The sequence below is a fragment of the Tamandua tetradactyla genome, chromosome 20 (assembly GCF_023851605.1).
Source record: "Tamandua tetradactyla isolate mTamTet1 chromosome 20, mTamTet1.pri, whole genome shotgun sequence".
Taxonomy (NCBI): Eukaryota; Metazoa; Chordata; class Mammalia; order Pilosa; family Myrmecophagidae; genus Tamandua; species Tamandua tetradactyla.
This window is the reverse complement of record NC_135346.1, coordinates 7,413,063-7,426,876: the sequence shown is the minus strand read 5'-3', so window position 1 is coordinate 7,426,876 and position 13,814 is coordinate 7,413,063. Positions and strand designations below refer to the sequence as shown.

Sequence of the window (13,814 nt, the reverse complement as noted above, 5' to 3'; positions counted from 1 at the left end):
CCTGGCTACCATTTACTAGCTGTTTTGGAGGCAGAACTAAATTCCACACTTCACTATGCCACCATCTTGCCCCCTATCTACCTGAAGAGCTTTTAAAAGTCCTGCTGTGTTGAATTTTGGTTCCACTGCTTTATATATCCTCCCCAAACTCCTAAATGCTTTGAGCGTACCAGTTTTTAAATTCTCCTGTTTCATATTTGTTCTATCATTCTAATGTGTTTATGAATAAGAAGATATGACTTTCCATTCCTTTGATGGAAACATTAATTAAAAGCATCAGAGCAAAAAATCAAAACAAATTAATTGAAGATTTTGTTTTATTGAGTTACAGGTCACTTAAAAATAAAATATTTGAGTAAAATTAGGCATTTTTCAAAACTAGAAAAATTTAAAGATTAAAAAGTACATTTTAAGATAAGTATCTTAACTGTTAACTATTTATTAAAAATCTTTAAAAGTAAGAAAATATTTAGTTATGCCATGAATTCCAAGAGGTAAAAAGAATACCCAAATAAGTTTGCAGATAAAATATATTAAAATTCTTGATTAAAGGAAAGTTCTGGCATATTAAGGAAATATAGCACATGCTTAATCAATGTTTAGTTTCCTTTCCCCATTTCATGTTAAAGAATTACATACTCTCTTCTCACCCATCTTGATAAAGTATATGAAAATCTCACACATATAAAATCTTAAAGTCTGATCTCCTTTAATATTATTTGATCATAAAGTTCTTTGGTCAATGGAACATAAGATTTTTTCAGGTTATCCATAAAGTAAAGTGGATCAGAAATTCCTGATGGATTAAATCCTTCCTCAACCAACTGAAACTTCTGTAGTTTGTATGTCCCCGTTATTTCCATTTTTTCCTATGAGACAATTATCAGGATGAATGAAATCATTCTATATTATCTATAATAGTTATAATATATAAATAAAATACCAAATAGCAATGACTGTAATATTCAGTTATAACATTTTTATATCCAATGAGCATTTCTATATTTCTTAATAAAAGTTTTTTAAACATTAAAATAAAAAAATATGTCCTTCAGAACATTTAAATCTTTAGCTTGATTAACACTGATTAATTTTGTTCAAATATCATCTCATTCAATATTTAAGAACTATGATCGTAAGTCAACAAGCTAAATTCAGATATGTATAAGACATACAGGTTTATCTCTACAATTCAATGTCAATTCACTACTATGTATAGAGATTGCTACTAGATTTTAAGGAGCTAGAATCTCTGAAAGACAGTCATTTCTAATATGAACACACACAAGGCAGAGTACTTTAAGAACCAGAGGGTAAAGAATGCTTTAAAACTTTGGTTCCCAAAGTATACGATAAGGTCTGGGGCGTCTCAGTGAACTTTCAGGGAGCTCCTAGGATATTTTAAAATGTCAAAGGAAACCCAGGGGCATCTGTTGATCACCTCTTATAAAGTACTAGTTCAAGCGAAATCAGTTTCAGCCTTAGTTGTCATGCATTCCTTTCAATGATGTCATATATTTGTGAAACTGGGTTTTCAGTGGTTGCTGTGACAAAAAGCAAGTATTACTAAAAATCAATGTGAAACAAGAAATTAGGGGCCCTGTCTAGCCCAATGCAATTCAAGGTTTGGAAAGTTATGCATGCCCAATTTACATCTCACTAAAGTAATTGTGATTATTTTAAAATGAAATAGAATACTATTTTTGTCTTTTGATTTATATGCATTATTTTTTCAAATGGCTACTAATTTGTTAGGACTTATGTGCTTGTTAAATTACTTGGCTCTAACTAGTGAATAAATAGAATGGTTAGGTATTTGTTTTGGCTCTGAAAAAAATATGCTATGAAAATATGTTTGGAAATCTCTGCACCAAAGAGTTCAAAGGAGATTTCATATCTATTTGTGAGAGACACAGGCATGAGAAAGCAACTTTATTTCAACTGAGATGACATATGGAGGCCCATATAAGAATTCATGAGTACCTTGACCTTTTTTATTCATCCTTCTGGACTAACTTCACAGTATATATGGTAATAGAATAAAAAAGTAAAAACAAAGTCAACTTCTCTTCCCTAATCACCTACACCCTCAAACCCAAATTCCACATAGCCATCAGAGAATTAGAGGTGATGCTGTGGAAACACCTTCATTTTCTCTTTTCTAGAAAATTAGAATCTCACTGTACTTATACAATTTGGAGTTCTACCTTTTCATATAGTAATATTATGTGAGGTAGATTTTTCCCAAGTCAAGTAGTTTTCTTCAAAAGCACTACATACTAAATAGTTTTATAAGGTTTTATCTAATTACCATAGTTTAATTTTGTCCTTATTCCTGAACGTAAAATTTCAAAGTTTTTGCTACTATGAACAATACTTTGAGAAACATCCTTATATACATTTGTGCATTTTTGATTACTTCCTAAGCAGAATTTGCTGGAATTGAAATTACTCGTCAAAATATATGTACATTCTAAGTGTCTGATTATTTATTACCAAATTGCTTTCCAGAGTGGTTATAACAGTTTTATTTTCATAAGCAGAATCAAACGAACAATTTAATTCATCCCAGGCAAACTAGATATTCTCACAATCGTAAAAAATTTTAAACGTGTTAGGCAAAAACACTTCCCTTCTTTAAAAAAAGTAACATGCTAAGTATATTTATAATAAGATGACTGTTCTAGATTTGTCAGAAGTTTAACTTTTACATTTGCATTTCTTATATCAGGTCATTTATTTTAATTCATTTATTCAACAACCATTTTTTTACTGCAGCTAAGTGTCAGGCATTGTGCTAACTGCGGTGAATACCATAATAAACAAAACCTTCCTGGACCTAGGAACAGGATCCTAAAATATTTTCTAAATTGTGCAAGGCTGATCGAATCAGCTAAAGTAGCCCGAAGCCAAAATATTTCCTCTGCATAATGACAATGATTTTTAAGTTGCCTTAGGGGAAAAAATGTTCAAAATATTAGTTGGTTCATCAATTTATCACTCCATCAAACTATACTACTTCTGAGGAGGGGAAGAGAGCAGGAGGGGCTTGAATGTGGCTATAAAAGGGCAACACATGAGATCCTTGTGGTGTTGGAACCGTCCAGCAAAATACGGTCATACACAGGTGATAAAACTGCATAGGACTTAATACACACGCACAAACGATTACAAGAAAAACTGGGCAACTCTGCATTAGATGGGTGCCTTGTATCAATGTCAGTAGCCTGACTGTGCTATTATACTTCAGTTTTGCAAAATGTTACCATTGAAGGAAACTGGGTAGAGGATACACAGTATCTCTCTGTATTATTTCTTACAACTGCATGTAAATCTGCAGTTTTCTCAGTGACAATTTCAATTAAAATATATTACTTATATTACTTCTGCTTGATATTTATTTGCCATTAGTATGTCAAAGGATTGTTCTGAAAATGATCTGAGACAATGTTTGTAAAAGTCCTTAAAAAAACAACACCAGTTATGCTAATGAATGTGGCAACTCAGATGACGTGTGCCATTGGCCAAGCAGTGACTCGCCATAAGGTTGCTCAACAAATGCTTTACAACTGGATATGAAAACATCTGTGGCTAGGAATCTAATTGTGATATAACAAACGCATTAAGAAAAGTCTGTATGATTGGACGTTAACAGATTTTGGGTACTAGCTTTGGGAAATTGTTCTTGAGACACAAGATTAAATAAAGGAATGATTAACTAGATGATTGACTAAAATTGCATCAGGAACTGAGTAAATTTGTTTTATTTTTACTGATTTTAGACCAGTAACCTAAGAGGAGAGCATCCTCTTCCCTGAATTATCCTAAAAGTCGGCAGAGTGTGTGTGTGTGTGGGTGGGGGGGGGAGAGTAAAAACTTAAAGCAGGCTGCTCAAGGCCAATTGCCTTTAGTTCACATACATTCTACAGACACCCTGATACCTGGAACGGTGGGTGTCAGGCATGGTTTTAGCTTGCCACAATCCCCAGGGACTTGCATTTGGCTCTGAGGTCCTGCCTGAAGAATCTGAGGGCTGTTCTCTAATTCCATAATTAGAACAAAGACAAAGTTATCCTGGATTTCAGCACACTCCCTTCCATCATTAAGCTTCAAATATTAGCTTAATTAGCATTAACTCTCCATTCTAGTGCTTTTCACTATTCCTCTTGAAAAATTCTAATATCAATAAAATGGACACATTATCTAGAGGATAAAATAGTATTTCGAAATTAAACCCGCTCCTGGTTTCCTACTATTAACTTAGATGAGTAAATTCAGACAGCAAAATTACCTGAATTCTTAAAAATCGTGGGCAGGCATAAGCTGGCAGAAATGTCACAACTTGAATATAAACTTTTTCCAAGTCTAAACACTTATTCGGTTTTAAAATAATAGAAGCCATTCCAGTTTTTCCTTCATAATCTGAAAACAAACAAACAAACCGAGTTTGGAATACGGTTACTTTACGAGTCCTAGATGAATATTCATAATTCTGTTACTTATATATTGATTGTCACAAGTAGAGATGAACTTATCTGCAGCAAGAGCAATGCAACTGTGGGGTAAATGAGTCGGTTCTCCCCGAGCCTACCTTTATGCCCTAGGAATAATTTAGGAACAGAAATAATTTAAGTCCAGAGTGTAGCCCTAACTGCCTACACTACAGAAACGAATCAGATGTAACAGAAAATACTATAAATGGCCCCTAATTTGCACTGTGCGAACAAGAAAACATTTAAGGGCAAATAGATTCCAACAGAAACGTTCATTTTAAACATTTGCAAAAAAGTGCACATTTTTAAGGAATTGGTATTTCCAAAACTAGTTTCATAGATTGCTTACTGATCATCCTGTCACCTACCAAAGGGTCGGAACCCCCAGGAGTTTTTCCCGACACCTAGTGGCGGTCCGTTAGAATAAACATCCTTCTGCCCCCCTCTCCACCCGCAGCGTCCTCTGCTTCACCAAGCATTAGCTGGATAATATTGCCACTTGCAAAAAAAGGCCAGAGAAGGGGAATGGCTGACCTGTCTCTGGATAGGCCCCTTTTCTGTGCGATTTTCATCATCATGAGAAAAGCTTCATATGCATATGTATAACGATAAAAAAGGCAGACAGATGCAAACTTTTTTTTTCTTTTTTGCATGGGCAGGCACCAGGAATCGAACCCGGTCTCCAGCATGGCACGTGAGAACTCTGCCACTGAGCCACTGTGGCCCGCCCTAAACATTATTTTTAAAGAAGGACCCAATTCTGAAGTTTCTTGAAACAAAGACCCACCTTAAGTACAAGTCAGTGCTTAAACATTTAAACGAGAACACATTCCTCCTTAGTGATGTGTATAAACACTAATCATAAAAAGTAATAGATGATTGAAAAGCTGTATTTTTCAGCAATGAGTCACTGACCAGAGTTTTCAAGTTCTGCTTAAAACTACACACCAACACTAAAATTCAGTCGCTGCTTTTCTCCTGGTATGACCGTGAAGCTTGTTAGCTTGGCTAAGGGCATTACTTGCCAAGACAAAGACTGAGATATTTATTTTAATATATAAAATAAAAAATGTTGATTCAGTAAGGTCATTGCAAAACTTTACAGGTGAAATACTGTTTTCTGAAAATGCTTCCAGGACCTAAAGTATACTCATACCTGGCACAGCCACACCGTACACATTTGCTTCCTGTATGAAATCCAATATGCCAATAACATCAGCAACCTCTGTGGTTGCAACATTTTCTCCTTTCCATCTAAATGAAAAATAAATTTCAGTTAGGACAGCTGGATCTGAAGGACTAGGAAATCCATTTTAGCTTCAGAGGCGTGCCTTTGGCTCTGCACAAGTACCTAGTGACCAAAAATCACGACCGTTTTCAAAATGAAAGGGAATTCTAAGGACACACATTGTTGGTAATTCAACAAAATCAGTGACTGCTTTTCAGTTAAAATGACTAACTTTGTCAAGCTGGTATAAATGGTTTGCTGTAAAATTCTCTTTATGCAATAAATTAAAAACACAAAATAAAATGACATCTTGTAATATATTAATGTACAAAATAATAAATATATGAAATATGCTTTGTAATATAATAACTTTTAAGTGCAAAGCATTTCCTATCCCTAGTGATAGGGATATAAAAAATTGAAAGTGAAACTATAGTTGGGTTGTAGTCAACTGTCCCCCTCAAATTTTTAGGTATTAGCTTCTTTAGCTCTTTACAAGCCTAAGAATGGATATTTTCTTTTAATTAGAATAATTTTAATAATTACTTATTTTAGTAATTGTGTTTTAAGTAATTATTTAACAATCTTTTTATTTTTTCAATTTGTATCTTATCATTTATAAAATAATTTATAAACTTTATAAAATTGTTGGTCATTTATATTTATTATTAATTTTTAATTTTATTAAAATTATTATTAACAATAAATTTATTAATTTATATTTATTTATTATTGATAATAATTTTAATAATTCCTGCATGCAGGAGATGTCACAGACAGACTTAGCAACCATCTCCCACCAGCCCTAACCTACCCCTGGCCCCTCCTTTTCTGTTGTGTGCAGATGTTTCCAGGCCCTAGCAGTTAGGAGATGTTCGGTCTCAGGAAAAGGCCTGGCCATACCTTGAAGCTGAAACCCTGAACAAGGAGCCCCAGCTGCTCAGCCGGGCTGGAAATCTCAGCGGCGGGGGACCTGGCCTGGAGTGTGTAAATGCTCGGTGCTAAAACAGCACAGGGTCGCTCCTCTCAGAAGCGGGGTGGGGTGTGTGCAGAGCGGCCATCCAAGGACCCTGACACCGCAGTCTGGCCCCCCGGGGAGCCCAGCCCTCATGGGATCTCTTGCCTGCTCTTTAGGATCCTTTGGGCTGTGAAAGGGATAACCAGTCATTTGCTGAAGTTTCCGTGGCATCAACTGTGTTCCCAGATGCATCACGTAGCAACTCACTCCACCGTGAGTTCAGAGTGTGGCATGAAGATGAGGTAGGAAACATGATTCATGTACTCACCTGGTCATCCGGGCATTCGCTGAGTGCCTATTGTCTGCCCTCACTGTTCTATAGTCACTGACCAGGTAGGCAAAATAATTTCATAGCCTTAAGTCATCTTAGGGAATTAAAAAAGGAAATATGAGAAAAGGAAATTCCACTGTTCCATATTTTTTGTCATTAGGCCAAGAATTAGACCATAATTGATCAAATTAGGTCTTCTATCATAACTGTTCCATTTAGCAATTCACATCTGCCTAACCACTTTATATCCTATAAATGGAATGCACTGATTTGGACCAAACTGATTCATTGAAATGATTATAAAATTTGACATAAAAATCTGATTTATAGCTCCTTCTGGAAACATATGGCCAGTGGGTTTTTAGATAGAGTGACATCATGGAGATAAAATGGCTCTGTCTGCCTCCTGAAAGCTGAAGAGCTACAGTGTTTGTCTATAATGATTCCCTAAAGCCTTGTCCTGAGCATGGTTCACAATTACAGAATGAGCAGCGCATCCGATGAGAGTCCCTACCTGAAAGTATCCCCAAGACGGTCCCAAAAGTAAAGGAAATTCTCCTCATCTTGGACCAGTACGTCTCCGGTGTTAAAGTAAACATCTCCCTTTCTGAAAACATCACAAAGCAATTTCCTCTCTGTGTGCTTCTTATTTCCAGCATAACCAAAGAAGGGATTCCTTGCATTCACTTGTGAAATGAGGAGTCCAGGTTCCCCTGAAAGACACAGAGTGGGGAACTTTTTTTCAGCCTTCTGAGTGTCACTCACGTCGTACTTTCCTCTGAACTTGTTGCTGTTATATCTGACATCACTTCCTTTGGGTGCCTCCTCCAGCATATCTTTCCACAGCTTGCTACAAACACATGTTACTCTGTTTCCTGTTAAAACAGGAAAAGCTGTTTTAAATTTCTTTTACATCTGGGGTGGATAAGCCAAGGGATATTTCCATTTCTGGATTGTGTAGGTAGTGTAACAGTAATAATGACAGCTATATGAACCACAATCACGATCATCATTTTAATAAAATGACGATAGTAGCAATATTTATTGGGCACTTGCTCAGGTCAAGCACCACAGAACCCTTTGCAACTGTCCCCTTGTTTATTTTGCTCAGAAATCCTTTGAAATCTACATTATAATCCCTACTTCTCAGGGAAGGAACTAGGGCCCAAAGAGGGGAAGAAAGATGCCAACGTCAAGCAAACAGTAAACAGTGGACCTAGAACTCAAATTCAAGTCCATGATTTAGCAGCAAGGATTCTCTACGATATTATCTCTGATCCAATTAACATGTTGTTAAACATTTAAGAACTTGGTTTATTCCTCTGGGGAGGAATCCTTGACTAGAAAGCAATGGCCTCTTATCCCATGAAACTTATTAATTTTACCTCTATTTTGACACATTTTCTGAAATAATTTTCCATTCAAAAGTATCCAAATGGATCAAGATTTTCCCCAGCGACCTGCAACGGAAAAGCTGCTTCTGTTAGAAGGTAAGACGATAAAGGGGAGCAGGAATCACCTCCCCAGAAGCCTTAGGGACAGCGCTTATGTGCTTGGCTTGCTGTAAAGAGACACACTCATGTAATGAGTTAGGATAGGGTTGACTTCCAGCAAACTGTAAAACAATTTATGTCCCTTTGATACTGCTCGATCTCCACCGCTCCTACGCCCCCAGCACTGCGGCTTCAGGGGCACACATCTCGCTGGCCAGCCAGCCTGCTCTCCTCCAGGGACGCCTCTGTCGCATCATCCTGCCGTCGCCACCTTCAATATCCCAGCAGCCTGCACAGCCTCGTGCGTGGGCTGAGCACGTCCCAGGGCCCAGGCTGTATTCCAAAGGCTTTACAGATATGTGCAGACAGACCCCACTGACGAACCTGCAAGGTGGGCACTCACAGCGTACCCATTTCACAGGTGACGAAAGCGAGGAAGAAAAAGTATTTTTCCTAAGCTCTATAGCTACCATATGCCAGAGCTGGAGTTTTACCAGGTCTTCCTGACTCCATAGCCTCACCTCCATGGTGTATTCTGTCAGTCTACATTCTAATATTTCAGAATTTTCCAAGCCTTTTATATCTTCTTTACAGTGTTCTTTATTTTTCTCTTTCAGGACACGGGTGACAGTTTCTTCCCTGAAATATTATTGCAAATGCTCACACAGGCTATAGTGCATATCTGTCTCCTGTAGACACTATTTACATTCTGACGACACAATGCTGTGCAGGAAAAAAAAAGATGCACAACTCATAATGTGAATGCCAAAACCAAGCAGATATTTGGAATCGACCAGCTCTTTAGGAAACCCTGAGGTTGCGTAAGCACAGTTCTGGAATTCAGCTTCCACTATCAGATATTATTGTAATTGTAATAAATAAAATAGATTGTGTTTAAATAAAGTTCTTTGCAATTTGTTCAGAAATTGCTTTTCACTTGAATCAGGAAAATATATTTTATAAAGGCCCTTAGGCATGAAATTGAAATAACTGGGATGTTTATTTTTTAATAAAGTTTTTAATATAATATTTATTAAAATTTCTCCACCTACCAAAAATCAAAACAGGCCTGCAATCTCTATCGCCATATGTGAAATAAAAGATTTAAGAAATCATCTCTGAAAGGTAAACACATTTGGAGGTAGAAATAAGTAATTTTGGCTGACTGCACAGACAAACTCACTAAAAATTCTAGGTGCACTTCTCTACGTTTTACTTTCAAGTTTGATTATATCCAGCAGCAGTCAATTGGAACACTTGCATTCATTAAAATTTCTAACCTAAAATTATAAGAAAGTTTGACTTTGGGGTGGGGGTGGGGAGCAAGAGGGCAAACAGAAGGGGAAGAAGGCAACAAGCCACAGGGCAGGCTCTCTGCAGGGCTTTACATGCATCATTGCAGTTAGCCGTCAACAATAACCTCATGAAAAAAATATTGTCATCTCTACTTTACACATGAAGACAATGAGACTCAGAGAGGTTGAGTGACCTGCCCAAAGTTGCACAGCTCCCAAGTGGCAGAGCCTAGATTTAAAGCCAAGCATGCCTGCCCTTCCATTAAACATAGGATGATAAATTTTCACTCATTTTTATGTTTTTTTCATATAGGAAGTTAGACACACACCAATATTACAAAACTATCAGTTGATGAAGAAGCATATCAGCAAATAGTAAGCACTTTCAAATTTAACAATGTACCATCTGAATGAACCAGTCGCACCTCTTAGCATCTAATAATTAACAATTCCACCTGCACTGAAATTCCAAATTAAGTCAAAAGTGCACATTAGAAATAATCATTCTTTTTTCCCTAGATTTGGTAGTAATTAAGTAGGAATTCAGAAACTTAGCTGGAGGAGACGTCTTCAAACACAAGAATCTTACCTTTTTTCACGCAACTGCACCAGCCCTGTTCATTTCTAATGGGTTCATCTCTCTGAAAATCATACTTAATCAAATCAAAAGGGAAAAAAAGCTGTAAAAACACAAACAAATCAAAACAGGTATTTGGTTAATTATATGTGCTGATAGCAGCTTTTGTGCCCTGCCAATTGAAATAATTAGAATATATACTTATTAAAACAATAACACTTAGTAATAAAAAACAAATATTTGAAAATCAATACTGAAGGTACTGGTAAAAAAAAGCACTCACTTACTGGCATTTACTTTCATATCACTCATTTGCACTTAACCCTAGCAAAATATTAATTTTATTCATGAATGAGTGAAATCAAAGTACAGAAGCAATTAATGTGTGCAATTAAGTCATTTAAAATATCTCCTGAAATGGAAAGCTTTCATAGAAGTAACAGGTCATCTATACAGATGCAAGGATTTTGCCTATTCTTTCCTCAGAGTCCCTGGAAAAATGACGAGATTCCTAAAATGTACTTGTTACTGTGACACCTACTTTGCCCCTTTCCCCTGGTCATTCACCTTAATGCACCAAAATGAACGCTCAGTTCTTTTCACACTGGCGTGGTTTGAGATGGCAAATTTGTTGGCACATCCTCACCCCGCTGGGAACAAGGTAACTGCACCTCATCCAACCATCCCACTGCCCGTGTCCTCGTGCGGTCCACATTACCGTGTTGTTCAGATTCACTCATCCACTAAATGCTGACCTAGGGTGCGAACTGAAAGTTGGCTTGATCCAACCTTTTCATTTTACATATAAGAAAACTGGGGCTTTACTGATCACTTAAAAAAGTAATCGTACTCACCTTAACTAGAAAGAAGTAAACTAACATGAAAGAATTAAATGAAGTGGGGAAAATGACAAGGACAAACAGAGTAAAGAAAACAGGTGTGAGAGAGAGAGAGCGACTGAGACAGGGAGAGAAAAATTAAGGAAAAAAAAAAGAGTAAGTGGGAAAAGCTTGAGGTGAGTGATGAGATAATTTTATACATATTTATTATCAAAGATCTAACACAAGCATCTCTGGTTTTAATCTCTATATAATCAGGATGTAGCTAGCATGACCATTCATCATTTGAATTAATTTATGAATAAGAGTAATTAATATCGATTAAGTAATTACTGTATATTGTGCTAAAGGCTAAAGAAATAGTATTTAATCTAATCCTCAAAACTACTCTATGAGAATGCATTTAGTATTGCCCTATTTTAAGGTGAGGACAGTGAAGACACAGGAAGGCAAAATGTATTGTTATTGTGGACATAAAGGTTCTTTATTAAAGCTAAGCTTGCCTTGTGTCGGTCTCTGTAATTGTCCACTTTTGTGGACTGTGAAGATCTGGACTGCCTGTGGAACTGTGGCCATGCATGACAGAGGGCCCTGCTCATTACCCAGTCTTTTCTCTCATGTTTTTTTGCCTCCTGTTTTGACATGCTTTGTTTAAAAAAAAAAAAAATTTACACAGCAACTGGTGGTATCGGCTCTGACGTTATTTAGATTAATCTGGAACCATGTGTCTGGGCAGTTACACACGCACTGTCTGCTCAGTGCGCCTGTGCTCAGACGTGGTAGACCTGATGACCAGCAATGGGACAAATTTGTCGTCCAAATGCAATCGAAATATATGAGTACCTTCAAAGCATTAAGGCTCATCGAGAGGATCCCTAGTATTTTCCTGCTTTAGGATATTCCCATGAGGTTACAAAAACGGCTGCATTATAATAATGCAACTAAAAGGCAGAGGCTGCAGTGGAAAGTGCCTTTAATGTATTTGTGTGTCTGTAGCAGGCACTGCATGGGCACGATTAGATGTGCATGCACTCGGGGCCATAATGCTGCCCCCTGCAGGGGGTGCCGGACACAGCAGTCTAGGCCCCCCGAGAACATACGTCTGCGAGGCTGCACGCGTGGGTCCTGAGAGGGTCACGCACACCCGTTTGCCTTCGTGCATTCAGATGTGTGCAGTGAAGGGTCAGGACAGAAAGGTCATGTACCCGCTACTACAGGAAGAGACTCTGGAGCCGCCGAAGGGAAGTGGCTTTTCAAAGTCACAAGTCCAAGGAGCACAGCTGGGGCTAGACCCCTCCCAGGCTGATCCCCACCCAGGGCTCTCCCCCCACCATCCCCAGGGGCCTGAACCTGTACAGCAGAGGGGCGGTGACCAGGCACGTGACGTAGCGGCCCGAACCTCCGTTCTCTTAAACACAACGCCCGAAACACAGCTCTTTTGCTGAGATAACAGTTGGACAACCATGAACATTTATTCTTAGAATGCACTGTTCAGTGAGTGCATGGCTCTGAGTAGTTATGAGTTAACTATACTTTTTTTAAAAAAAAGAAATCAAGCAAAATGGAAAAGTTAGAAGAAGAAAATGTAATATCTCCCCAATATCAACGGAAAATTAACCATCAACCATTAAAACAGCACACTGTATTCTCAGCATAGCCACAGTGACACCACTAACATCAAATGGAATCGGCTCAGCCCTCTGCTCAAAACCTTTTCTCACCCCAGTCCCACCACCTTGGCCTCCTGGACACCACATTTCTCCTGTGACCGCCTCAGGACCTTTGACCTGGAGATTGTCAACTGGAACACTAGGCGGCTGCACAACGCTTCCCTCAGGTCTTTCCTTAACTGTCAGTCTCTCGGGCTGCCCTTTCCCGGCCACCCTATCTAAAATTGCAAACCCCCATCCCAACACACAGACACTACCTCCTTTCCCTTTTATTTTCCTCATTAGCACTTATGACCATGTGATACAGAATATATTTTGCTTACTTATTTTATTCTGTTTGCCACAACAGAATATCACTTACAAAGGCAGAAATTTATGTCTATTTGTTCACTGCGTTTACAGTACCAGGCATTATCAAAAACTCCTAGTAAATATACATTAAAGAATGAATCTGATGAACAGCATTAAAAACATTCGTTTAAATCTGAAGACAGAGAGAAAGCTGTCAAATTGATCAGTAGGACAATCTGTGAAAACTGGGACCACACCATCTGCGCTGGATTGTAGTTATACGGCTCAGAAAAGCCGTGCTCTTTTTTTTTACATGGGCAGGCACTGGGAATCGAACCCGGATCCTTGGGCATCGCAGGTGAGCACTCTTACTTGCTGAGCCACCGTGGCCCACCCAGATGTGCTCTTTTAATCTAATCTTGTGGGTAGAGACATAGTGTGGGTGAGATCTTTTGATTTCCATGGAGATATGACCCACCCAACTGTGGGTGGGGCCTTGTGATTGGATCATTGCCCATTCATGGTGGGTCTACAGTAGTTTCCTGTAGAATTTAAAGAGCTCAGAGAGCTCAGAGCCAGACATTCAGTGATGCAGAAGAAAAGCCCTCTGCAGAAGCCAGAAGGACCCACAGGAGCTGA

At 38.1% G+C, this 13,814-nt stretch overlaps 1 protein-coding gene across 1 annotated transcript in view; it reads right to left on the bottom strand.

Moving 5' to 3' along the window:
* Nucleotides 1-320: 320 nt before the first annotated feature.
* The window catches only part of SLC27A6 (solute carrier family 27 member 6), a 69,222-nt gene continuing 55,728 nt past the window's right edge, over nt 321-13,814 (bottom strand). The window contains exons 6-10 of the mRNA XM_077138320.1: nt 10,388-10,478; nt 7,525-7,723; nt 5,650-5,747; nt 4,292-4,422; nt 321-869 (exon numbers count right to left, since the gene is read on the bottom strand). Of these exons, the coding sequence (XP_076994435.1) occupies nt 693-869; nt 4,292-4,422; nt 5,650-5,747; nt 7,525-7,723; nt 10,388-10,478 (696 nt within the window). The 3' untranslated portion in view covers nt 321-692. The remainder of the gene's footprint in view (nt 870-4,291; nt 4,423-5,649; nt 5,748-7,524; nt 7,724-10,387; nt 10,479-13,814) is intronic.